Source organism: Python bivittatus, unplaced genomic scaffold (genome assembly GCF_059951505.1).
Source record: "Python bivittatus isolate LINGU-HERP-01145 unplaced genomic scaffold, Pbiv_v1 ctg000220_np1212, whole genome shotgun sequence".
Classification (NCBI taxonomy): Eukaryota; Metazoa; Chordata; class Lepidosauria; order Squamata; family Pythonidae; genus Python; species Python bivittatus.
This window is the reverse complement of record NW_028277048.1, coordinates 10606056-10633254: the sequence shown is the minus strand read 5'-3', so window position 1 is coordinate 10633254 and position 27199 is coordinate 10606056. Positions and strand designations below refer to the sequence as shown.

Genomic DNA, 27199 nt, shown 5'->3' with positions numbered 1-27199 from the left:
AGTTCTTGCTTATGGGCAAATGGTATTTCTTGCAGATATTCCAGTGCACCATTGTTGCTACTTTGTCATGCTGTTGTTTGTATTTAGTCTGTGTGATCTTCTTGCAGCAGTGAGCTAGGTGGTGGTGGTGGTGGTGGTTGTGATGATGATGATGATGATGATGATGATGATGATGATGATGCAATGACACCGCTTATGGGATTTAATATGCTTAGGGTACAATGACTCTTGACTTGGGGTCAGGCTGATAAACCATTTGCTGGTTTGCCTTAAGCAGCATGTGCTTATTTCAAAGGGCCATTAGCTGGATTTTTGGGAGCCCAAAGAGGCCTTTGATGTCCCCCCCCCCAAAGACTACCGAATGCCAAGGCAACCAGACTTGCACGGACCACTTTTTAAAACTCTGTGGGATTTTTAAAACAGTGGGTCAGCAAGATCAGTTGCTCCAAAAGGAGGGCAAGGAGAAAAAATATTTAGTCAGTAGTTTGGAGGTAGTGGTGAGTGGGTGGCTGGCTGACTCCTACCAGTTATCAGGTCTCTGAAATTCTTGAATGGTGCATAGTAGTTCAAAGAAATGGCTTTCTGCGGCTTCCTTCGTGCCTCCCCGGAAGTGGCTACTCTTTTCTGTAATCAGAATAAGACTACCTTGGTGTGATGGAATGGTGTTATGAAGGCCACGCTCAGGGAGATAAGCGTTTTCTTAGTCCCCAACAGGAGCGTGGGAAGTTTAAGAAGATGAGCCTGGCACCACGCTAAGGAATTCACGGTGTTGTGGCTGGCTGGCTTGGGAACTGAGGTTCAGTCTGGAGAGATTTCTGTCTTGACGTGGAAGCTAATAAACGCAACAGGACCGTATTTGCGCTGTCTCGTGGAGTTCTTTGGGCTGAACCTGACACTTGGCTCGCTGGACAAATACTGGTGGGAGCTCATGGCATGACGGGTAGGTGTAGGAAGAAAGCCATGAATCCGAGGGGTAGAAAGGATAAACTGCATTGCCTTGGCTCAATGTATGCTGTCCAGCCTTGGGAGCTACAATTACATATTTTTTCGTGGATGCTGGGACATGTTCAGCAGTCCTTGTTTTCAAGTGAAGACCATCCTTCGCTGGCTCATGACTGCCCTATAATGCCTCTGGTGGTTATGTTTCATTATGGCCAGGCGTATCTGCTGTGTTTTTACACTGTCAGGTTTTATTATCTCTTTATGATGTGTTTTTACAATGGCAAGCCACTCAGAGTCTATAAGGGCTTCATCCAAATACTATAAAACAAACAAATATCAGTCCTTCTGGAGAATCCCCAAAATGTAGCAAACTATGGTGGTTCTGGGTGTACCTGGTGAGGATGGGCAGTTTAGGCAAGCCATTCCATCGGCAGTGTACCCTTTGTGATTCTGCAAACATGAGCAGGGCATTCCCATCACTGGGGACAGTGGCATGTATGCCGAGAGGTGCGCAACACAGCAGGCTTGTGCAGCTGAGTGTGGTTGTTCTGGCATGCAAATGGCTTTTTCAGGAAGAGACCTTCTTTGGCATTTGTCTTACTGCCTTTGCCACTGCAAGCCTACAGTTCATGTACCACTGAGTGTGATTTGGTGGTGTGGGTTCATCTTGTGACACAGATGAACATTATACAGATGTGTGTCTTGCCACACATGTGTTGGGCATGACTATGCACAGGCCTGTGGCCCTGGAGTTGAGTACTGCAATTGCGTGATTCATCATCCTTATTGAGTTACCTACTGGTAACTCAACCAGATGACAACAGAAGTGGCTTGGCTGTAGGGCTCCCAAGGTTTACAGTTGCATCCTTGTGTGCTCTGTGTACGTTTCCTATACTATCTCTGTCTGTGTATGTGTTTTTTGCAGGGCGTAGCTGGGCTCCCCATCCATTGTGGCCCATTAAGTTACCTGACAGTGTTGCTAACGAGTTGGTGGGTTGCCATGGAAACACTCAGCTTTCTTGGGGTTAAAGCACCAATAACAGGGTTAGGAGAACTTCCCCCAGGCACTCTCTGTCAGCAACAGGTTTGTAGGGCTGTAAGTTGAGACAGACAGCAGGAGGAGGCTTCTTCAGACCAGCCTGAAGGATTGTTGCTTTGGGCCAGGATAACAGAAGAAGGTCAGACCCCCAATTTGGCAATGGAATCTATCCCAGCTACTATGGAATATGCAACTACTTCCATAACATTTTGTGCACATCTAAGGAGGTAGCTGCACCCATGGAGTGCAGCCATGGCTCTCTGGGTCCGATGGGGATTCTCCCACCAAACGTCACTTTGATCTCCTCTCTGGATTGATATCTTTCTTTTCCACCTGCCTTCCCACATTATTTCTCCAAATCCACCCCGGCTGCTTGTCTTCAGGTTCCTTCAAGCCATGACTTCACCTTCTCTCTGGCTTCTGTTGCTCGTAAAGTGACAAAGTTGCCTATCCCCTCACACCTACCCATGTGTGCATACTTTTTCAGTCAGAGACCACAAACCCGGTAGTATCAAAGCAGCTATGAACTAATTGTCTGCCAGTGTGGTGGCACCTCCTTGTGGATGCTAAGGGATTCCAGATATTTTATATATAAGAACATTGTGCTATCATTGTGACAATGGAGCAACTGAAACCAGCTTTCTTCTTCAACAAAGGATGGACATAAATAGTTCATGCAGACACAGATTGCAGTTTTTCCACCAGAAAGCAATAAGAGAATACTGTGCCAGATTTCTGGCAGAATGAAGGCAGTGGTCAAATGTTTCTAATCTCAGTGTAATCTTTTAAGCCATCTCTATTCCTTAAATTTCTAATTCTCTGGATTTCTGCTCTGTGTTTCTGAGGTTTCCCATAATGAGAAAGGTATTTTGCAATACCTTCTGAATTCTGCCCAAATTCTCCGTTTTCCCCAAGCTTTCCTGGCTGCCTGAGACATTTCAGCACTGAAAATCCAAAGGGTTTCTTTCACCTCCTTTAGAAATGAACAAGTGACAATTTACTGTCATATGAGGGTGCATAATAGAGGTCCAAGGCTGTCATCTAAGGCAGCCTCCTCACTCAGCCTCTCAGTGGCACTTGAGAGCTGGAGATGTGTTATGTTCTGGAGTCCTTCTCTACCTGATAAACTGTTTGAAGCTTCCTGTCCTTTACAGAAGGCTGGTACCCTCTCGTTTTTCTCTTCTTTTTCATCTTCTTCTGTCTTCTGACCCAGTTGTTATTATTAGTATGAAGTATCATCATGGTATGTCTCTGCTTTGGAGTCTGTGGGGACAGCCACAGAAGGAATTTTGCTTATTTTTCTTTGTAGTTAAAGAAAAAGAGAAGAAAAAGAATGAAGTGCTAATATTTATCATATTTTTCAAATGAAGTTTACAGAATGGGGGTGGTCTTTCCCATCAGAAACCCTTTATGGACTGAATTTCCTCTTGTTGAACAGTTGGTACAAGAACAGAAGTTCTGTTGGAGTAGAGGAAGAAGAGGGGAAATTTACATCCATTCCAAGGATTTCTCTTTTAAATCTGTTTTGTCTTGTTTTACCTTCACTGGGTACCGTAACTTCCCTAGAAAAATGAGAAACGATACCAAATTTTGATGCCAGGTCAAAATTTGACCTGGAATAGAAAATTGTGACCTGGAACAGAAAATCTATTTCATTTTATTTTACATGGCACCTCTCCAACATTTTTTGCCAATCAAGGCCTTTCAGGATGCTTGTGTCCTATATATTATAAACAACCTGGCAAACATTTATGAAAAAGAACAACAAAGTGATAAAGCCTAAGAATGTGTGTTGCAAAAGCAGAAGGCAGTATCTACAACTAATTAGGATATTTTGGCAGTCTAATGCTGGCAGAAGAATCTCATTGTCACTGTGTTTCTCAAGAACCAATGGAATTGATTTGGCACATTTTCCCCTGCCCAGAGGCGCCATCCCACCCCAGGCCCTACAAAAAAGCCTTTTTTTTTACTTTTTTTTTTTTTACTTTTTACTTTTTTTTTTAGTAAAGATAAAGAATCCCACAAGTTCCCCTCACCTGCTGATGGTTACATGGACTTGTAATCATACCTGTTTATTGGGTTACCTAATTACTTGTTCCTGCAAAAAAAAAAAAAAAATGCTTTTTAAAACTCTTGTTAGTGTGAAAGGCAGAAATCGCTTCTCAAGAGTTTTATTTCTTGCTCGGGATCATTAGAAGATCAAGTTCAAACTCTATATATCAGCATTTGAACAGTCAGCAGCTCTGCAAAGAAAGATGATCCCAACTTCCATTTCCCTGGATCATGATGGCTGGGGAAGCTGGAATTCAGAGTCCAACTATACCTAAAGAGCCTCAGATTCTTTCCTCCTGTTTATTCACACTAATCTAAGAATGAATCCACTGGACCCAGTGGGGATTCTAAAGGGACATGTAAAGGATTATGCTCTGTACAACTGGAAGCTGGATGTCTTTCATTTGTAAAAAGACAGGTATCCTTAAGTTGCTGAAGTACTTTGGAATGGTTGATAAGTCTCCAATAAAATGTGACCTTATTTTCTAGCATATATTTTATAATACAAACAACAGATTGGAAAAGCCAGTTTGGTGTAGTGGTTTAAGGCACCAGGAGAATTCTGAAATGAGTTCTAGTCCCACCTTAGGCACGAAGCCAGCTGGGTGACCTTGGGCCAGTCCCCCTCTCTCAGCCCTGGGAAGCAGGCAAGGGCAAACCACTTTCAAAATCTTGCCAAGAAAACTGCAGGGACTGGTCCAGGCAGTTGCCAGAAGTCAACAATGATTCAAAAGCACAAAAACAAAACAAAACCCAAATTGGAAGAAGATAAGGTATTGCAGAGAAGGCTAAATTAGAGGCACAGTAGAGCTCTTGGCAATGCGTTAACTGCGAGCTGTTGTTATGCAGAGCAGAAAGCTCAGGCACTGATTCTTGGTATAAAATATGGGAGTACTACCACTATGAATCTATTTCCATTTCCAAGCAGAAATATCCAATCCACTATCCAATAATCTAATAGCCATTTTTTATAAGATTGATCTTGGCAGAAATCTACATTGCAATCTTAAGTAAGTTTGCTTGACACACAGATAAGATCCTATGAAACCAAGGGAACAGCTGATTACAACAGATGAATCCACCCTATTGCTTTTATCGTATTTAACAGTGCAATCCTCCAACACAGGCCTACCCCAAAACAAGTCCCGATGCATTCAATGAAGCTTATTCGCTGAAAAACGATATACCCCAACAATCTTCCCTGGAAAGCAATACTGAATCTGGTCAAACTCAGAGCTGTAAAGCTACCACAGGGAGTCTGATTAATTTTATTAAGAACCCAAGTTTCTCTTCCTTAACTTTGCTCCAAACTGTTTATTTTATAGTTTGATTATTGTGTGGGTTTGCTTCTTCTTTATTCCTGACAACTTGCTGACTGTAAGCATAGCTCTAAACTGTTTTTGCTTGTTTACTTATTATTCCCAGGTTGTAAATTTAATGACGTGGCATGGGTAGACTACGATCGTGTATTGCCGTAATTCTGTTAAAATCTAAAGCTTTTGCTTCAAAAACGTATTGGAAAAGCTACTACCAAATAAATCACTTTCTGCCCCCAAACCTAAACATTTTATAATGTAGGCATTGGTATAGAGAGTGATCTATTAATTACATCCTGCTCATTTCCATGGATTAGGGCTACAGAAGAAATGATTCCCTGAAAAGCAACAGCCAAACTGCAGGATCTTCTGGCCAAGGAGGGGTCTAACACAGAACGGGGCTTGGGTTATTTCTGTGTCTTGAACAGCAATTGAATCTGCAGAAATTAGAAGCGGTGTCTGCAGGCACACAGATTTGGTGAGCTGTCAGTTGCTTCCATGTTCTATGCCAGTGTTGTCCAAACTTGGCCACTTTAACATGAGTGGACTTCAACTCCCAGAATTCTCCAGCCAGCATGGCTGGCTGGGGAATTCTGGGAGTTGAAGTCCACTCATCTTAAAGTGGCCAAGTTTGGATAACACTGTTCTATGCCGTTTTCTCTTCCATACCTAATTTCCTGACCTGTGGAGGCCTCTGGACCCCTTCCTGCTTTCCAGCCCTTTTTTCCAGCCATGCTCCAGTCTCTCTCAGTCTTCACCTTCTCTGCTTTCCTCTCACCCGGGCCTCTGTTTTTGCTGGTAGGCTTCTTCCCAAGGTAATAACCATTTCAGGAATTGGGTTTTCAACCCCTTTCCACCCATTGCAATTTAAGCCCCATTTCATTCTACAGAGTGATTTGCATTTTAAATACAAATAAGCTGTTTAAATGTGTGCCTCCTGAAAAATAATTCGGATTCAAAATTTAATTTAATTTGGAAACCATTTTTGGATTATATTCTACTCATGGACTTGTTCCACACCCAAAATTTGGGTTTCTCTTAACATAAAGTTTTAACTCTTGGATAACTGGTTTAAACAAGGATAGTTTTTTCCCCCGACTGATTAAGTAAGACTAATTTTTCATTTTGATTTATCATTCATATTCTGCTAATTACTGTTGTTGATACCTGCATATTAACTAACAATGATCTGCAGGTGAACATAAAATATTCAAATACATACAACAAATGCTATTCTGAAAATGTGTACTCAGTTTATTCAATTCTATGATGCTTATAAATCTCTTGCCTATTTATTTTGTGCTTTTCTACCTTTCCCCCCTCTTTTGCTTCTTCTTTAATTTTCTCTTTTTTCCCTTTTAAAATATTCAAGAAACTAAACTAAAAATGTGCTCCCTTGGCCGTAATCTGTGCTGCCTCATATTCTGGTGACTTACAGATAGCTCAAATCAGTTCATGATTGCATTTTAACTGCCTTTCCTATTGTTATACAAAGTGAAGCTGTAGGAAGATGTCTTCCCATTCACATCCCCATTTACCTACTTAGGTTAAAAGAGGGATCCCATTATCTGAGCTGAAAAATCCAGGGGAGCCCTAGATGGCAGCAAAGTGATATAGAACATTCTTGCTGTTTGCTACCATCTAGTGGTTCTCTTGATTTTTGCAGCCCAGACATGGTATGCCTGGGCAAAAATGGGGTTGGGTAATTTGCAATTCACCATGTTGTGGGAATCCAGCCATTGCTTTAAGAGATTGTGCGATCCACACCATCACATTAAGAAATAATATGGTTTGTTCTTTGAGTCTAACCTGTGATATAAATATTGTATAGCACTTGTGTTTTGTTAACCCAGACTTAGGGCTCAATGTCTTGTGTGATGTCTTCTGAGTCTTCAGGATGATCCTGTCTACTAAGTCAATATTACAGGCTTCAGGGTGGTGGGTTGACTGGGTAATGAACTTGTTTAAAGATGTCCCAAGTTTAGCCATTGGGAAAAGCCTTTCTTCTGACAGTTGACAGACAGAAAAGCAGTCAGCTTAGGCCTTGCATACATGTGTACAAGCCTTGCTTTGCCCATAGGATGCAACTGCCCCAGCACTGCTGCATTTCTATGTTTGGACCGTGAGTGGAGGCTCGGTTGGAGGGCCTGTTCAGTGAGGGCACTTAGGCTCTGGGGCTTCATCCTGAGGGAGGCCTACGTCACTTCCTCATTAGCAATCACCTTCCAGAAGATGGAGAATTAGGAGAGCCTTCAGTGCATAATTCTCATGCCATTTTTAGTATTTTAAATCCTTGGTGTTTCCCTATTGCTTTGTGGTCTTCTGGTTTGATTTTGGCTGTGTTGATGCTATGAACCACCTACAACTACATGTGTTAACATCTTGAGCAGGAAGTGAGTGGCCAAAAGGTGTGTGCCCTACCCTTCTTAAGACAGCTACAGATCCTCATGCAAATTTACCATATTTGGACTGCAAAAATACGGATGACCAATAGATGCCAGCAAATATGACATTGCTGCTATCTTGTGGTTATACTCTGCCCTTTCTCTGCCCAACCAATTTCTTGGTTGTTTTTTTTTTTTTTACTTCCTTTTCCCTGAGATCCTTGCAAATTTTGCAACTCTTCCAGGCCTCTGCCTTCCCCAGATTTCAGTGTTTCATCCAGTTCTTCCCTTTCAACCCATTGCCATCCCTTTCCCGTTCTATTTCTTTCTGCCATTTAGCTTCCTGGCTTTCAAGCACCTTCTCCATGCTGTACTCTTGTTCTTATTCTCCTTCATTTTGTAGCTCATCTTCCTATCCTCTTTCTTATTTGCTGGGATCATATATCATGTTTAGCCCTAATGTGGTTTGCTTAGGTTTAGTTTATCATCATTATCGTCACTATGAACCCAGCCACTGTGGCTTATGAACTGTGGTTTACAGCTTAGAGATATGTGAGAATAAGATTATTGTTTTCCTCAGCAGCTTGTCCTCAGGCCTTTGTTCTTTGGCGAGTCTTCCCCATGAGTTTCTTTTTCCATCGCTGCCTTTTCTAGTTCTTCTTTCAACTGTTCTGCCTGTCCTTTGGGCTCCTGTATCTTAGTCTCCTTATTCGAGGTTCTCTTTTCTCATTTATCATCTAAACTCTCTCTTTCTTTATGCAATTCTTTGTCTCTTTTTCATGATGCTTTTGCTGGATAAACATTGAAATTCTACTTCCCACTTAGAAATGCTAGTGTTTGTGAGCATTAAATCGTTAATTGTTTTTCCCTCTTCAGTTAGAATGCTTTTAAACATTCCATAACGCCATAGCCATTCAGTCAATGGATAGGAGCTTGGAGACTAATAGACAATGGGCAAGATCTAACACTGGCAATGAAGATTCTCACAGAATGGGATTTTCTATTCCGGCTCTTTCCCTCCTTCACTGATGGATTTAAGTCACTGGATTCCATATAATGGGCAGCTGTTAATTCTACTTTATATAATAGATTTTATTTCATGAGAACCTACAGATTTTGATCATTTCAAGCACTCCATCCACAGGAACTGCCCAGAAGGGAGTGACATTAAACTCAAACCCCCTTCCAAGTTGCCTGTTGAAGGAAACAGAGCAAAAACTCCAGAGAGTCTACATGCCCGGTATGTCCAATATTCACCAGCTCATTAAAAAACTGCTAAAATGAGAAGTAGAATCTTCCTTATGCCAGGCTTCTGCATTTTGCAACCTTTTTTGTACCAATGAATATAAAGCACTGTCACTCTGGATAAGATATTTGGCAAGCTGGTTGTCAAAAGGATAGATTTATTGAGAAGAATAAGGGGAAGAGGTCAAAGAGAGAAATAGATAGGAATTGAGTGAAAATTCAAATCCAAACCATCCATAAAAGAAAATTGCAATATTTTACTTCTGGACTCTATGCAGCTGCCTCCAGATATTATCTTCAGCTATTTAAATGTGGAGCCAGAAGTCTATGGATCTGTTGCTGAGATTCATGATGATGACTCACCCAGAACTGGCTGCATGAATATGGCCCCAGCTCTCAATGTTACTGTGAGCAAGGAAGATCAAGTCTACTATTGCTCAAGCAGCATCTGTGTCTTAATGACACCTCTTGAGGTGCTGAGATATTTAGAATACATTGTGGAGGAAGATTTGAAGAATGGGTAGTTTGACCATCCCTTGAGTGAAAAGGTATTGGAAATTTAGCATGGATGCCATGGATCATCTTGATACTGAGGAAATGCTTGGCCCACCCTTCCAAAATGTCCTACTAGCACTATCATGGCAGGTTTCACACTAATGAATTGAAGTTGATTTCTACAGTAGTTCTCAGATCTTTACCCAACAGAGACTGCATTTGCATGACACACTAACACTATGGTAAATATAGGGTGATTAATGGTTAAACATGAATTACAGTTAAGCAGCCAACAGACACCCTACTGCCCAACCACCAGATACATAAAATCTTCATATTCTGTCTTTCCTTTTCTCCCAGAAAAACAGAAATTTGAAGTGAGTTGGCTGAGAGAAAATGACTGCCCAAAGTTACCCAGTGGTGGAGGAAGGAACTGAACTTGGGTCTCCCCAGTTCCTCTCAATACCGTAACCACTAGGTCACGCCAGTGCAAATCATAGCTAGTTGTGTATCACCCATTCTCCTCTTTTTGTGGAATTATTATCTCAGTAATCAGTTGACAAACAACAGAAAGCAAGCTCACATAGAGCCACTATACAGGACACATGGAATGTCTAACCCTTCCCACATCCCCTTTTTCCCCAAAAGTTGCCCTTCAAACCTGCAAAGGATGAAAAACAAATATGAAACAACAGAACAGATGCTCCTGCTATTCCTGACCTAGTTTTCTTAAAGGACTAATAGTTACTCAACATTAACATTGGTTCATGCTACACATTACACACCATGGGCCTTGCTTGACCGTGAACAAACTTATTAGAATGAATTTGCCTCTCAAGATGCATATTTCCATCAAAAGCATTGGGTCTGCACCATGTGGTATAATGTGTGATTTTTTTTTTAATCCATTCAATCATGTCTAATTCTTGGAGACTGCCTGGACGAGTCCTTGCAGTTTTCTTGGCAATGCTTTTCAAAAGTGTTTTGCCATTGCCTCTTTCTGAGAAAAAGCATTTGGCCCAAGATCACCCAGCTGGCTTTCTGCTTAGGCGGGACTAGAACTCATGGTCTCCCAGTTTCTAGCCTGGTACCTTAACCACTACACGAAACTGGCTCTCATAATGTGTAATAATCTGGAGCAAAATGTAAGAATAAGGAACTAGGAACTAGTGACCAACTTTACCATTCTAAATGACTAGGTTCCTGAGCCAGTTGCAATCTTTTATCTCATATCCTGGATATGGACCCTGAATGCTACCCTGAGATCTTTGGAGAAAGACCAGCGTAATTGTAGTCAATAAATGGAAGGAAGGAACATCATGGATAGCTAGATGATGCTATAGCCCACTGTTAACCCTAAAATAGATTTGGACTTTGATCTGAGGCAATACACACACACACACATACACACTTATGTGCTAAGTCTTAAAATCAGTGGAGTTTTTGGAGCTGCCTGACAAGATTATGAAGGAGGTGAAGAACTGTAAAGATAGCCTATGACATTATGAATCAAAATAGAATATTGTCTAAAAAGCCATATCATAATACTTACTTTAATCTTTAAGATATTGCAAAACTTTGTTCTTCTCCTTTTGGGAACCGATGCTGTTACAAAAGTAGGACTGTTTGTATATGTAGAATTTTTATATGCAAAAATATCAGAAGCCTCTAGCAACAGCAATCATAAAGAAATATTTCATATGGATAATTTATGGAAATCAAGCCACAATAGAATGCTGAAGAGAGATTATGAGCATGTTGTCCAACATATCTGGAGGGCACCATGTTGGAGGAAATTGCTTAAATTCCACTGAAATCATTGGGACACATCAGTCATAATTTCATTTCATTAAACTTTACCTTCTTTAACAGAGATTTCAGTGCAGCTGGCCTTCTGTAAATTGAGATGCTCAACAAATTTGGAGATGAAAAGTTTTATACCCATGAAATCAGTGTTGACCTCAGGTCACAGTATATATTCCAACACACTACTCTATCATGCTTTCCTCCTAAAGACAATCTTTTATTGTCTCTTTAGGCACAGGAAAATTGGAGAACTTCTACAGAATTGGAGAACATGTTGAAAGTGTATGTGTGTGGAGGGTGGGGGATGAGCAGAGAGAAAGGCAGAACTTAAGGTTTTATTCCCAGCTCTAGAAGATTTCTTGTTTTTCCACTCTGCTACGTGTGAAGTGTGAAGGCCACGCTAATGAAGCATGAAGGGAATTCTGACAGGAAAAGAGGTCATGAATGCATAGGCACTTCATGCTATGACACAGCCTGATTCCCTCTCTCCACCGAAGGACAATGACTCTGATTAAGACCTAGTTTGGAATAAACATGAAGCTGCCATGAGAGGATAGAAATAGGGATTTGGTTACAAAAGTTGGGAGGTATATCCTTAGAGGTGTTGATGGCCCCATGGGGCTGGAAAAGGAAGCATGGGAATTGGTACCTACAGAGTGCACTGTCATGTGTTCTGCCAAAATTACGCATCTGAATTCTGCAGAGAGAAAAAGGAAGCCATTGGTTCAGAACAAAGCATGCTGATCCTTCTGATTTGTGCCTGGAATCTAACATTCAAGGCTGTGCTGTTTTTACTGCATGGCTCCAACGTGCTCCAACGTTTCCTTTTAAAGCTGGCCGCTTGAGGTTCTACAACAAAAGCCAAGCTCCATCCCTCACTTGCAACCCGTAGGGAGCTCAGGATAAACAGCCTCAGAAATATTACACCAAGACTCATAATATGTCCTTATGTTTCCTCCCAGGATGCCGTTTGGCTGCATCGGACTGCGGGATGAAAAGAATTACAACAGCCTCTCTGACATCACTGACAAGTATGAGATTGGACAGCTGCTACGAGCGTAAGTAGGGACCCTGCCTGAAACTACTCCCAGCTTGCTGGAGTCCCGAGGGCCACCCTAGAAAGCAGTGGATTTGCAACCAGGGACCTAATAATTTGGGAGATGCATTGTTAAGGAAGCCTCTTCCTTTCTTTTCCAGCTATTAGGAGTTCCCCTGCTGTAGTCCCTAACACTACCATATCCAACACACTGTGGCATCTTTTCATAGTCAACCTATTATGAAAATAGGCATGTGGATTCCAAACTGCAGAAAAGGTACACCACCTGCTGCTGCTACCTGGTACATCCAGGCCTTGTACCTTCTGTTCATGGGTCTATGGCCTCCCTTCCACTGTGGACTGATAGCCCCTCTCTCTTTGCTTGTCTTGCTCTTTGCATGGGGGTTCCTGAAATGCAATCCAGGATGCTCAGTGGATATGGAGATTCATCTCAGCCTGTACCTGGTTAGCCAATTTGCTACAAGCAACAGGGCAACGTAGATGCTGTGAAATGGCTTATCTGATTGCAGATGCATTCCTGGCTGCTAAGAGGGATGAGCAATCGCTAGTAGATGGCTCCCCATTCAAAAGAGCATGTGGAACAAACATTCTGACTGCCAATTAGACAGTCTCGTCCATATGGTATTTATAGGGTAACACAGCTCAGTTTCAAATCTTTTCAACATAAAGATTATTGTGCTCAAGTAATTAACAGAGGGAAAGTATAGATACACACAACAGTATTGCTAATATAAGATCACCAAAATTAATAATCATGATAATAATAGAAAAAAGGCTTAGAGAACTTCTCTACCTCCTCTATTACGGCCCCCCGCGCTCTGGAACAGCATTCCCCCAGAGATACAGACGGCACCCACTCTCCTGGGGTTCCAGAAAGCCCTTAAGGCCTGGCTCTGTTCCCAGGCCTGGGGTTAATGTGGTTGTAATTTATCGGCAGGGCCCTGTCATATTTTTGTACTGTTTGTATCGTTCGTCATCTAGTTGTTGTAGTCCAGGCTGCCCGTTTAGATGGGTTTTAACTGTTTTACTATTTGGGTGTTTGGGTGTGTGTGTGTCTGTGTGTGTGTGTGTAGTCTTCTGGAATGGGCAGCCTTACCAAATCAAATACATTAAATTAAATTAAATTAAATTAAATTAAATTAAATTAATTTCCAAATGTGACAGTACTGCATCAAAGTCTTCTTTATCTCAAGTCAGATGTAAATTTCTCCTACCAAAGGGATATAACTCTTTTAGCTGGATCCCATGACCCAAATATCCACAAACCTTGATGTGCTGATAGACTCCAAATATTAGAAATATAGCCAAAAATAACATATGCAGCATCTTTAACATTTAGTGGTCAATCCAGTCATATAAAATATCCATTGGTATCAACTCAAACTGTGACAATAATAGAACAAGTTCCAAGCATATGGATTAATGTTCCGACTCCGGCAGTGCATCTCCAGCAGAAAGATAATGGTACATGATCCTTATTAGACGTTCTCTGAGGTGCCCAATATATACAAAGCAAAATTTCTGTCATATTAACCTCATGTTAAAATGATAGGAAACCAATTTCACATTGAAAAAAGCAGTCTTCCATTGGTTTATCAGGACAGGATATTCAAGCTCTGAATTCCAGAGTTCATATGCAGTAAATAACTAATGTGAATTTCTTCATCTTCCTATAAAAAAAGGGTTACTAGCTAAGGAGCCACAGTTAATTTCTTCAAAACCTTGCTGTGGAACTTCAGAGGCACCTAGATTAAAATGACAAATACTAAAGTTGAGTAAGATGCCAAGTGGCACTCTGAGGTTAATCAAACCTTTAAAAAAAATTGTTTAGGGTTAGGGTTAGGGTTAAAAACAGTTTCTTTAGAACTGAGCTGATCCAAAGTAATAATATTATGAGAGGCCCATTTTTTCCCCAGAACAGGTTTAGATGATTTTTTAGAATAGAGATTATCCCATAATGTATGTTTTTTAAAGGGTAAACAGGTAAAAATTACATCTGCAGCCCAATATTTTCCATATACTATGTTTTACAGCTTTAAGGGCATAAGCACGAATCCCACTCTGTGCCAGGATTTCAATGAGGTCACTCAACCTCTGTTACATTGAGCTCAAAGAAGAGTTGAATTCTGAAGTTCTTACTCCAGTCAGTAATTAGATAAATGCCAGTGATAAGGCTGAAAGTGTAGAAGTCCACCTTTCTCTACAGGTAATTCTGTAGTACGTCCTTGCCAAAGATATTTATTCAATGGCCTAAAAGTTTGCTTATGCAAGGCCTCCCAAAATGTAAATCAACCTTGAAATTAAAATAATCTTAATCACTTTTATCTTACCCCAAATACATAAAGGAATTCTAGATGTTTCAAGCTTGCCATGGTGTCTTGCCTTTACTCATTTATTCTATTTATATTCCATATTTTCCTCAAGGAGGTGAAACACTACACATGCTCTCCTCTTTCTCTCTCTCTCTCTCTCTCTCTCTCTCTCTCTCTCTCTCTCTCTCACACACACACACACACACACACACATTTTATTCCTACAATAAGCACATAAAGAAGGTGAGGCTGAAAATGGTGACCAGATTGGGCTTTAAGATCTCCCTAGATTGTGCTTCCCTGTCTCTCTGTCTTGCTTTCTTTGATCCTGGCCAGAGAACACATAAAGTATAGTTCTGTCACTGTCTATTAGCTCTGATAGCCGAAAAGATCTAATTACTGGATGCTGGGATAAGCAACAGGGGGTGGGCATCTCCTTTCCATTCTGGCTTTATACCGTGTAACAATATTTGGCTGGTCACTATAGAAAACAAAACATTGAGCTAGACATCTTTAAAAAGCAGGGTTGTTTCTGACCACTATTCCACAGGAAGGAATTCTGTGAGATCTGCGTGGCCCGCGAACGCCAAACAGACAGGCTGTACATCTGCAAGAAATTTCTCAAGAAAGATGGGCGCAAAGTGCGAAGAGCAGCCAAGAATGAAATCCTCATCCTAAAGATGTAGGTGCCTGACCTGTGTGTGTGTGTGTGTGAGTGTGTGCATGTACAAGGACTGGCATTATCCCTCTGAATCCTTGGGTAGCAAAAGGAATTTCAGTAGGAGCCACCACATCTAACACTGTAAATAAGGATACTCCCTTCTTTGTAGCAACTACCAAGTGGGTTAGATATACTGTACCACACCTCAGCTGCAAATATCCAGATGGCCACTAGATGGCCACTAGATGGCCACTCTCTGCTGTCATCTAGGGGTTCAGTTTTCTGCATCCTCAACAGATGCCTAAACTGGAGAGGGTCTATAATGAGTTAATGGCCACTGCAGCTAAACTGTGGCCTACATGTTCAGTTATGGTGACAGATGTACAGGGTAGGAACTTGAGAGCTCTAGAATAATGAGAAAGGGACAGAGAGAGACTAAAACATTGAGGAAAATTAAAACACAGACAGCAACAAACATGCTGAGGTATTAAGGAGCCATCTGCTTTGTTTTCCTGGCAAGGCTTCTGTGCCCTTTAACAACTGTACCACAAGATAGAAAACCATCCACTAAAGCTTTCCTCCTCAGTATTTTTGAAGAGTGGGAAATGTTCTCTTAATGAAAGCTGCATCTATGGGGAAAACATATGACCAACATATGAGCAAATAAGGGCTGGGCAAGGTAGCCAAAACTTAGGTCAAGCAGAGTTAGATGAGAATGCTCTGATTAGCTGGCTATAGATCACTGCTGAAGCGTCACTTTCCACCCTTACTTTGAAGCACTGCAGTGCTGATCTTTCCCGCTGAAAAGTGGGCCAATATTGGCATAGGAGGGGATGGCAGAATGGCTTCTCTTTACAAATTATCTAGTGGCATAGGACAAAGGACTGCTGAATATGTTTACTCATTGACATCCTGCTTTTTGTCCACCACGCCAATTTGATGTCAATGGAGTTCCAAGGGAATGTCCCAACAGCCACCAAGCCAGATTTAGCTTAAGACCCTATCCTGGGACCAATTTCAGCAAGTCTCTAGCTACCAAAATAACAAAAGAGCTGGGCTCAAGATCTGGAGAAACTTGCACAAAGGCCGGGGGGGGGGGGGTTACCTGCCAATCAAATCTTGATTTATATTTGCCGCAGTAGGAAAAAAGAGGGAAAGCTATTCATTCAGAGTAACAATGAAAACAACTGGTTTCCCAATGTGTATGTTTTCTGCAACAAATGGATCCAAAGACACACTAAGCCATGGAGGTTTGAGTGTGAAGTGGAAAACTGGTATGAGGAAAGATGTGTTTTGTAACCTTTGCTCCTGACATTTTTCTATTGGAAGTCATTCCTATGTTTCTTTCACTCCTCCTAGGCATAAGATATCTGTTTTGTTTCATTTGTTCTTTAACAGCTCTTTAATCTTTATTAAAGATTTTTAAAAAGGAGGATTAAAAACTAATACAAACGAATATAAAGTAAGAAAAAGAAAAGAAAAAGAAAGAAATCAAAGAGAAAATTAAAAGTGCAAGAAAGGGGGAAAAAAGTAAAAGAAAAATAGAAAAGAAAGAAAAAAGACACAAAGAAGTAGCTTCTGATCTTCTTTATAGGAGTTATAAGTACAATTATAAATTTACCTCTTATTCTATGGTTACAACATGACTCTCTTCTTTCTATAATCTATCCTGTCTAATCATCAAAACCATAAATCATAAGTTCATTTTTTTCTTTTTTATGCAAAAAGCCCATGAGGGGTTTCCAGTCAGCAATAAATTGTCTTTTCTCTGATCAAAGAAGTCAATTTAGCCATCCCACCAAGTTCCATCATCTTCAGCATCCCCACTGCGGTTAGTGCCGAATCTTGTTTTGTAAAATTCACCAATTGTCTGAACTCTTTAATAGTAAACAAAAATCATTCCCATGAAGGTCTGGTTCATTTGTCTATTTTAATTCCAATTTGTTCAAAAGCACTTTCACCAAAAAAATAATATTTTGAAATAACTATCCCCTTTATCTATTTTAAACTTTCTTACATCCATTCTTTGCTAAGCTTTTTGCCAAAAGTTTGTAAATCTTTAAAACTTTTTTTCCCCTTTGTAATCCAGAAGGAATGTTGACTCACCAAGTAGAATTTTCTTACCCTGCTGCTCAGAAAATCTCTCTTTAGCTGTAAATTAGTTACATCTGAAAGTGTTTAAGAAATGAACGTTATGTATGAACCTTATGTTCATATAGGTGCATTATAGCTGTGAGCTTGACTGAAATCCCTTGATTCCCGGCCACTTAACTTACCAGCCAGCCCCAAAAACTTCACTTCTTGCAGTCTACTCATGAGGAGCAGCTGTCCAGAGCGCAAGTGGGAGATCTCATGGTCTCTCCTTTTTCCGGAGAGACCGTGCTGGCCAGAATTCACTGTCTGGCTGCCAATCTCCACCACAATGCTGTCCTTGCTCTTTAAGCGATGTTTAATTCGCCATGAATCCTCACCAGAAGCCTGTTCTTTAGCAGTTCTTGAGGCCCATCATTGTATATATAGTGGGACCTAGAGACCTCAGAGCTGCCCCCAGGGCCTCTTAGTCCTAGGATTTATTGTAAGGGTTGTTAGTTTTTTTTTTGTTCTTAAATAATGCCAACAGGTTTAATACCTTTTAATGACAGCCTTAACAACAACAAGGTTATTAACTGCCAGTTTGGAAAATATTCCTGTTCCTGTTCTTTTTTAATGGCACATAAACAACTGAGGCATAATTCCATAAACAACTGAGGCATAATTCCATTCCATTCCATTCCATTCCATTCCATTCCATTCCATTCCTTAATAGTGCTAATACTCTGCTCCAATTGCAAAAGATTGGGCAGCATACAACAATAAAAACCAAAGTAAAGAATAACACCCTACTGTATATGATCACAAACCAGATACCCAAAATAAATGTCCTCAATTGGAGGGTGTACATTTAACTTGTTTTCAGAATGTTAAAAGGGCAGCATTTCCAGTGGTAAAAAACAGGATAACTGTTTGCTTTAAATCCATCTCCAGTGCTTTGAGTCCAACAGCTGTTATGCAAGCAAGCAAAAAGCAAAGTAATGGCAAGGAAAAATGAGCTATAGGTTCACATCCTCAGAGAAAGAAAGAGTGTTCCCTTCTCTGACCCCATCATTCATTGTAACTAATGCTGGTCTCCATCCAAAAAATGCACCTTTTATTTCCTGACCTGCCCGCATCACAAGAACTGTTTTAAGTTTCTTTACTCATTTAAAGGCCAGGCATGAATTATTGAAGTAGCCCCAGGGCAGGCTGAGATTTCTGCTGACTTGGTCTTTGCAGAAATGAACTCTGGGGAGCAAACAACAGAGCCAGGCCAGTAGGGGAACAGGCAATGCAAGAAAGATCTCAGCAGGGGAGGAGATGGAGGATATCACAGGCCAGGCAAGTTGATGAGAGGCAGAAGCATTATGACTGGGCTAAGGCGGGGAGGGGAAACTAAGGTATCTCGGCATTTTTCTTCCAGGGTGAATCATCCCAATATCTTACAACTGATTGACACATTTGAGACGAGGAAGGAATTCTACATTATCCAAGAACTGTAAGTTTAATGGAGAGGTGGAGATATATACATGTGCTTCTGGAAATGGTACCATGTGACGGGGAGGGGGCCTGAAATGCAAAATGAGCGCAGAACATTAATATTAATGTATTGAAATTATGTTCCGGTTTTTTTTCCCTCGGCTGGAAAGCCAGCTTTATTTTCTTGTGTTTATATCCTTCCAAGGAGACCAAAATAGTATATACAGCTTTCATATACCCCCATTTTTTTCATCACAACAATCCTATGAGATGGATTAACCTGAAGAGGGGTCATTGGCCCAAAGTCATCCAGAGAGTTTTGTGGCTGATAATGAACTGGGGCCTTTCCACTTTTAGGCTGGGCTTACCCAACACACCAAGCCAAGGGTGCACAGCCTGAAGCACAGGGCCCCAAGCTGCTTCTAGAAGACTTGAGAGCCCACAGAAAGCCTCTCCTAACATTATCACCAAATTGTACTTTTTAATGCAACAGAAGGAAAGAATAATTCTACATAGAAGGGGAATCATATAAATAACTTGAATTACGTTTTAATGACACATAAGGGAGTTTTTTTTAATTGCAGATGCCCACTTCTTTGCCCTGGCTCCATCCACAAATTTTTGGACTGCAGCCCCTAGCATGTCAAAAGGGTCACCTTTGACCTGGAGAAGCCTGCCCACTCCTGCCCCAAACTAAAATCAAACAAATTACTTTATACTTCAGCATGATGGATAAACTGAACCAATCTATTGTGGTTTGTAAACCATGCTTTATGGCTTATGTAAATGCACCCAAATGTTTATTCAGAAGATGGTAGTTAAGCAAGCCATGGCTTAGTGGATATATAACCCAGCCCAAGTGTGTTCACATCAGCCTTCACCTTGCTGCCATTTAGCATTCTGAACACAGATACTCCACATCTGGCAGGCTGAACTCTGGCACGGGATGCACTGCGTCTTTGCCTATTAGTTAAGCATTTCATAGCTTTGCTGCAGAGGTCCAGATGACTGCTAGAGGGTAGCAAAGGATGAGCCTTCCCGGAGCTCTTTGTGTGCCATTTGGGGCCTAGTTAATTCCACTTGTCAAGCTGGCTGTGGTATTCCCTACAGGGCTACTGGCGGCGATGTTTTTGACTGGATCCTAGACCAGGGCTACTACACAGAAAAGGATGCCAGTAATGTTGTGCGGCAAGTGCTGGAGGCATTAGCTTATTTACATAATCTGCACATTGTTCACCGCAATCTAAAGGTAAAGAAAGAGCACTGAATCCTAAACCTAGAATTTCCAGAGCAACTGTCCCCTCTAGTGGTTTTATTTGGGATAGCTGTCCTTTCAGAGCAATGGAAGAAAAGGGCCGATATTTTCATGAATGGGGGGCACCCCACCCTGCTCCCTGAGCGCAAGGAAGATGGCTAACTTGGGGCTCTTTCTTTTAGCTGGAGAATCTGATGTACTACAACCAAAATAACCGCTCAAAAGTGGTCCTGCGGGATTTTTATCTCTCACGCTTCGAGAATGGTGCCATTACAGAACCATGTGGGACACCTGAATATTTAGGTAGGTACTTGCCTTTGGGCAGAGAAGAAATATCCTAGATGTGGGATAATTTCTCCCTGCTGCCCTGCAGTAACTGGGCTGAAAACTAGAAGCTGCATACAGTTGCAAGCTTACTGTCCTGAAAAAGGATTGCATAGCCAAAAATTCAGCAAGGGGAGTTTCTCCTCCCCGTAGGACAGAAAAGCTCACCTCTTAAATTTCTGCTTTATGTGCATCGACAGAGTTCTCCTGGGAAAAGTGAAATAGCAAACCTAGCATCTGCCTCTTGCTGCGCAGGATATATCTTGCTCACATTTTCTATAGTTTTCTTTGATCCATTTGTCTCCCTCCCAGCTCCTGAGGTGGTTGCTCGGCAACGCTATGGACGTCCTGTTGACTGCTGGGCTGTTGGAGTGATCATGTTTATTCTGTGAGTTCCATTATTGTGTGTGTGTGTGTGTGTGTGTGTGTGTCTGCATGCACATCTGTGCATGACAGAATGTCCAGAGAAAGGGCAGGTCCATCCCTTTGCAGTTGCTATGCTAGGACTATCAGATGCGAGCTACGGAAATCCAAACAGCTGCTAAGCAGAAGTAAAGTGATACATAAAACACGAATTCTTTGCTGGCATCTACTGGTTACCAGGATTTCTGTAGCCTAGATATGCTATGCTGGGTGGGCATAATAGGAGTTGTAAATCAAGCACATTTGAAGCACATCAGTGGTGAGGTGAGAGCCAGTGGGTCCCAGGCTAGAGGGGGTTGTTATGTGAACATGTTTCAGCCACTTCCCAAGGCCATCAAGCAACTCCAGGTTTCCATTCATTTGGAAGAATGGGAGGAAGAAGCTCAGGGTTTAAATTCTGGAGCATAGCCATACCGAAATCTCTGACTTTCTTGCACTGGAATGGGCTGCCAACTGTTGCATTTCAGGCTTCATTCTTGTCTGCTGTAAAGATTCTAATCTAGCCAAACTGTGTCTAAGGGACTTCTGCCAAATCTATTTTAGAGCTGAATTAAGGATTAAGGGACTGGAGACCTTTGATTTACTGCCAAACTTGGGTGTGAAGCCTGAGTCATGTTGGGAAAAGTTAATGTAAGTTGAAAAATCATAACAAGCTGACCAGCATGTTTGGCTATACAGATAGTCCTCAAGTTATGACCATTCATTCAGTGACCGTCCAAAGTTATGACAGCGCTGAACAAAGGGACTTAGAATCAGTACTTGAAGTTTCGGTCATTGTAGCGCCCCTGTGGTCACGTGAGCAAAATTCAGGTGCCAGCAACCAGCTCGCACTTATGACCAGTTGCAGTGTCCCACAGTCATGCGATCACCATTTGTGACCTTCCCTGCCAGCTTCCCCCAAGGACACATTAAATGGGTCCTCCTTGCATTGCAGTCGTAACTCGAGGACTACCTGTAAGCACAAACACTAAGAAAACATTCTTAGGGTGAGATATCTGTCACCATGGGGTGAGATATCATCAATATATTGATGATACTGTTATACATCTCTGCCCATGGTGGATTAAGTGATGCCACAACTGCCCTTTCTTGGTGCTTGGAGGCTGTTGAGGTCTGGATGGGGAGCAACAGGCTGCAACTGAGCCCTAGTAAGACGGACTGGTTTTGGATCCGGGGCTCCTTAGTTCTGGGAGAATTACCATCTTTGGTTGTGCATGGGGTGGCCCTGCACCAGATGGACCCAAGTGTGCAATCTGGGGGTTCTCCTGGGCTCACGACTCCTGCTCAAGGAGCAGGTGGCAATCTGGCCAGGAGGGCCTTTGTACAACTATGAGTTGTGCATCATTTGCACCCATACCTTGACCAATGTGCCCTCCTCACAGTCACTCACACCCTAGTCACCTCCTGCTCGGATTATTGTAACACGCTGTACATGGGGCTGCCCATGTATTTGGAATATTTGGAAGCTTCGGTTCAAAATCCAGCAGCCTGCATAGTTCTGCACAAGTCCAGGTTTGCGCATGTGTCACCTCTTTTGTGGGAGCTGCATTGGTTGCTGATCTGCTTCCAAGTCCAATTCAAGGTGCTGGTTATCACCTTTACAGCCCTACATGGCTTGGGGCCTGGTTATTTGCAGGACCGCCTTTCCCTAGTCATAGCTACCCGGCCCACCAGAGCGGGGAAGTTGGGTATGTTGCAGGTCCCATCGTTGAGGGAAGTACATCTGATGGGACCACGAAGAAGGGCCTTTTCCATGGTGGCCCCCTCCCTGTAGAATGTTATTCCCTCTGAATTAAGATTAGCCTCCACCTTGATTTTGTTCCAGAAGGCCCTGAAGATGTGGTTTTGCCAGCGGGCCTGGGGACCCCAAGCTGAAAAGTAGCTGATCAAGTGTTTGTGTTGATTGTGTTTTTGTCTGCTGCGGAGGATGGGTGTTGATGGGTTTTTGTACTGGGGATTTTACTTTGTAAGTTGCCTGGAGCTACTGTGTGTGAGTTGGGCAGCCATATAAATTTGTTAAATAAATATATAAACATACCCACTTTGCTCTGTAGTGATTGTGACTTCTTCCTCCTCCCTCCCTCCCCATCACAAGGCTGTCTGGAAACCCCCCATTCTATGATGACACAGATGATGAAAACAGTGACAGTCACAACCGCCGCATCTTCCGCAAAATTCTGGCTGGGGACTATGACTTTGACTCTCCATATTGGGATGACATCTCCCTCGCTGGTAAGTACCACCCAGTCTTGTTAGCTTCTCCCCTATATATGGGTTTGCTCTCATGTACTGAACCAGGCCAGGAGCACATACATGGCGGCAGGAAATGGGAGAACCTTGAAGACAACCCTCTCTACAAGTTGGGGATGTCATTATGAAAAGGAAAATGCTTGCCAACTTTAAGAAGGTAAAATCACAATAAGGAGGGAGATTGTAACTCTGCCCATTCTTTGCTATATTAGTTTTCTATTTGAAAACAGAGTATTCAAAACTGTAATTCTCTATGCATTAATCTAGAAGAAACAACATCTCCTAGTATGGTTTCTCTTCATTTTCTGGAATGTGGATCCAAAACCTCGTCCTGAGAGTGATCATCTGACTTTCCTAAACATTTTCTAATTCCCTATCTTTTCTTTTTTTCTTGTAGCTAAAAAGTTGGTGTCGAGACTTATGGAGGTGGATCAGGACCAACGAATCACAGCCCAAGAAGCCTTGGGACATATCTGGTGAGTGGGGCTCTTTCAGGCAGGAGCAAATTAATCCTTTGTGGGGTCCTGTGCCCACATGTACATATGCAAGAATCAAAATGGCTTATGTGTTATATTGCAGCATCACTCTTACCTAGTGATAACACACAACTGTATCAATACTAACAGGATGAGAATGAGTATTTTTAAAGATATGGCCATTTTACTTCCAAACTCATTCCCTGTTCCCCACCCCCCCACCCAACCAATTACTCAGAACCTGCAAGTTTCTCTCTCCCAAAATAGTATTGCAGTGGAAAGACCACTGGACTAAATCCAAATCTATGGTTTGCTATGAATGTCACTGAATGATTTGAGACCAGTCATTATCTCTGCATTAATCTGTTTTGCAGAACTATTGCAAGGGTGGAGCACAAACACTGCCTCAAACAGAGGAAAATGTGAAATAAAAATATATTTTCTACTTTAGTTCCTAATCAGCTGAAGCTTCCTTCTATGTTCATATTGGCCTGATGCCACTACAGCTGACAGCCATGCAAATAACAGATTGGATGCAGTGGTGTTGTAAGGCTGCCCCTATTAATATCACATGGGAAGCGAGCAACTGTAGCAAATTTTAGTGCATCCTTAATAAAAAACGTCACAAACTGTGTGAGTTACCTGTGTGTGCTGACCATGTGGAATCTGGTATAATTGCTGTTACGATAGGCACATTTTCTCCCATGAATTGGAAGTCCAAAGCCATTCCTGTACTAAGTTGATAAGTAGAAAGTCAGTGCCTCAATTCTGACGCTAAACCAATTTGCTAAGCAAACTCCTAAAATTCTTAGTGTACACATCTGTTAAAAAGAACCTTAGTTTATCGTGTTTTAGTAATCATTTATTTCTATTATCCTGTTACAAATAATTTATGGTTTGCTCTTAGCTCTCTCCTAATGTCATTAAATAAGAACACTCATGGACACATCTGAATGGATAAATAAAACTGCTGATAAGAGAATCTTGGTATAGGAATAGAGAACAAGCATTCAAGTCCCTAAGAAGGTGCTTGGACTAGCCTAGGATCACTCTACATAAAAGACATTCCCTCTTATATATTTAGGAACACCTCTTCTAAATGTGAGCTCCTGTAGGATAGATGAGTTACCTAAAATAAAAAGACAATTCTTTCTCCCCCTTCAGATCTACTATTATACTCATGAACTAATGCAATGAGATGTAGTTGATGTGTTTAGGCAGATGTTGTCTCATGTTGAAATTTAGTGGCTAATTCCCAAGTAATTAGCTAATGTTTATTCAAGTGATAGCTCATTTTTACTTTCACTCAAACCCAGGTTGCCCTGCTGATTGCACAGAATGAACAACAGTCGTATTCCAAGCATGTAATATATATTTCTGGTCCTTATCATTTAAGTTGTTGTTACTGTTGTCATTATTAGTTCAATTTATATCCCACCTTTCTGTTTAACTGAACACTTAAGGCAGCTAGCAAGAATATCAAATATAAAACATATGATGAAACCCCAGCTGTAAAACTGTTCTACTCATAAGTAGAATAACAAGGCAATCTTTTGAGGAGCAGATGAACACATCTATAAATAGAAATTGAGTATCTTTTCCTAGGTTATTCCAACTGGTATAGCTAATCTATCATTCCATCGTTCCATTTCTACCTTGTCTCCCTCTTGTCTCCGTGTTCTTGTTCAGAATTACTTGCAAAATTAGATGCAGACCTCTTGAACCATTCCTGGATTTTGAAAACCTGCTTAAATTTTTCCCATTTGATTTAGGCAATTCTTCACCTCCCCTTTGTGTGCACTAAGCCATAATTCTGCATTGTTTCCCTCTTCCCAGGATATCTGGAAACATTGCTTCCGAAAAGAACCTCAAAGAAGGAGTCTGTGCACAGATTGAGAAAAACTTTGCCAAGGCCAAATGGAGAGTGAGTCCAAATGATCTTGTGGAGTAGTTCAGTTCTACACACTCCAGTTTAAAAAAGACACTGATAAATTGGAGCAAGTCCAGAGAAGGGCAACCAAGATGGTGAAAGGACTGGAAACCAAGTCCTATGAGGAACAGTTAAAAGACCTAGGGAGGCTAACTTGCAGAAAGGAAGGTTGAGAGGGATACGACAGCTGTCTTCAAATATCTGAAGGGCTGTCACATTGTAGAGGGTTCAGACTTATCCTCACTTGCTTCAGAGGGTAAGACAAGAACTAATGGGATTAAACTTCAAGGATGTAGATACAAATTAAATATAAGGAAGAACTTCTTGACAGTAAGAGCTGTCAATCAGTGGAAGAGGTCACACATGGAGTGGTTTCTTCGCCTTCACTGGAGGTTTTTAAGCAGAGGCTGGGTAGTAATCTAACAGAGATGGCATCATGAATCCTGCAGTATGCAAGTTGGACTTGATGACTTCTTAAGTCCCTTCCAAGTCTATGGTTCTATAACAAAGTAGAATATGGCAAGTAATCAGAAAATAAGGTATTATAAGAAACAAGGAAAAAGTGTCTTCAGTGGTGATGGGGCAGAAGGATGGGTTCCTCCAGGCAGGCTCTAGAGCAGGGTTTCTCAACCAGGGTTCTGCAGAACCCTAGGGTTCCATGAGAGGTCACTAGGGGTTCCCTGGGTGATCATGATTTATTTTTAAAAAGCAGAGAAAAAAACGAACAAAAACCCTACAACCTCCAACACTGAGTTGGCCCGCTGCAGCACGTGCGGAGGATTGGAGGAGAGAAGGGAGGAGCAGCAGGTGGTGAGACAACGCGCACAAGAGAGAGATGCCGCCCAGGGCCTCCATGCTGGGGCTCTCCTTGCTGGCACATGTCTGCCTTTCTGCATGCATGTGCAGTGGCCCCAGGGGGCTCTGTCTCAGGGCGGGCGCAGGAGATCCGGGGCTCGGCTGGCTCAGGCACCAGGGGCAGCAGGAGCCACCCACAAAGGTGGGGGGGAGGAGGGGGAAAAGGAGAAAGTGGTGGTGGTGGTGGTGGTGGTGGTGGTGAAGGCTTTGGCATCAGGGTGCCAAGATTTCAGGAGAGCTTGAAGAGTCCAAATATTAAGGGGAGGGGTGTTGGAGGCTGCAAGGCATCAGTCTCCCTCTAGTTTTGCAAAGGGGTCCTTGGGAGAGGAGGTGGAAATGGGGGCCGAGAAAGAAGGAGCTGGATTTGGGGAACAAGGTACTGGTGGTGCAGTGAGAGGGGAGGAGGCCGGCTGACCTGACTCAGCATGCTGGCATCATCTGAGTTCTTGCAATGCATTTTGCAGTTATCATTCACGACAGTTTAATATATCACCCAAAACTGTACACGCCCTTAAAAGTAGCCCAAAATAGCCCCAAAAATGCAACTCGCAAAGGCCAAAAATTTACCACAACTGATCTCCAAAACTCAAGTTTGGCCCAGAACTGAGTATTTGTGCAGCAAAAAAACAAGCACAGGTTTCACATTAAAGAGGTAAGTTTCATTCTTTATTTTTAGTTTAAGAACACTGTTAATGCATATATACAGGCCTATACATGAAACAAATATTAGAATTTTGTAACTTCTGGCCTATATTTGAGCCTGCATTTGCAGGGGTTCCCTGAGGCCTGAAAAATATTTCAAGGGTTCCTCCAGAGTCAAAAGGT

At 41.9% G+C, this 27199-nt stretch overlaps 1 protein-coding gene across 2 annotated transcripts in view; it reads left to right on the top strand.

Annotated features, from left to right (window-relative positions):
* The window catches only part of LOC103052186 (caM kinase-like vesicle-associated protein), a 34749-nt gene that overhangs the window by 6114 nt on the left and 1436 nt on the right, over positions 1-27199 (top strand). The window contains exons 2-10 of one of the 2 annotated variants that reach the window (XM_088137871.1): positions 12242-12337; positions 15199-15330; positions 18806-18880; positions 19972-20110; positions 20299-20419; positions 20753-20828; positions 22959-23095; positions 23511-23589; positions 25426-25513. In XM_088137871.1, the coding sequence (XP_087993997.1) occupies positions 12243-12337; positions 15199-15330; positions 18806-18880; positions 19972-20110; positions 20299-20419; positions 20753-20828; positions 22959-23095; positions 23511-23589; positions 25426-25513 (942 nt within the window). In that variant the 5' untranslated portion in view covers position 12242. Of the gene's footprint in view, positions 1-12040; positions 12338-15198; positions 15331-18805; positions 18881-19971; positions 20111-20298; positions 20420-20752; positions 20829-22958; positions 23096-23510; positions 23590-25425; positions 25514-27199 lie in introns of those variants that run through there. The other variant, XM_007423628.3, reaches the window with a different exon arrangement.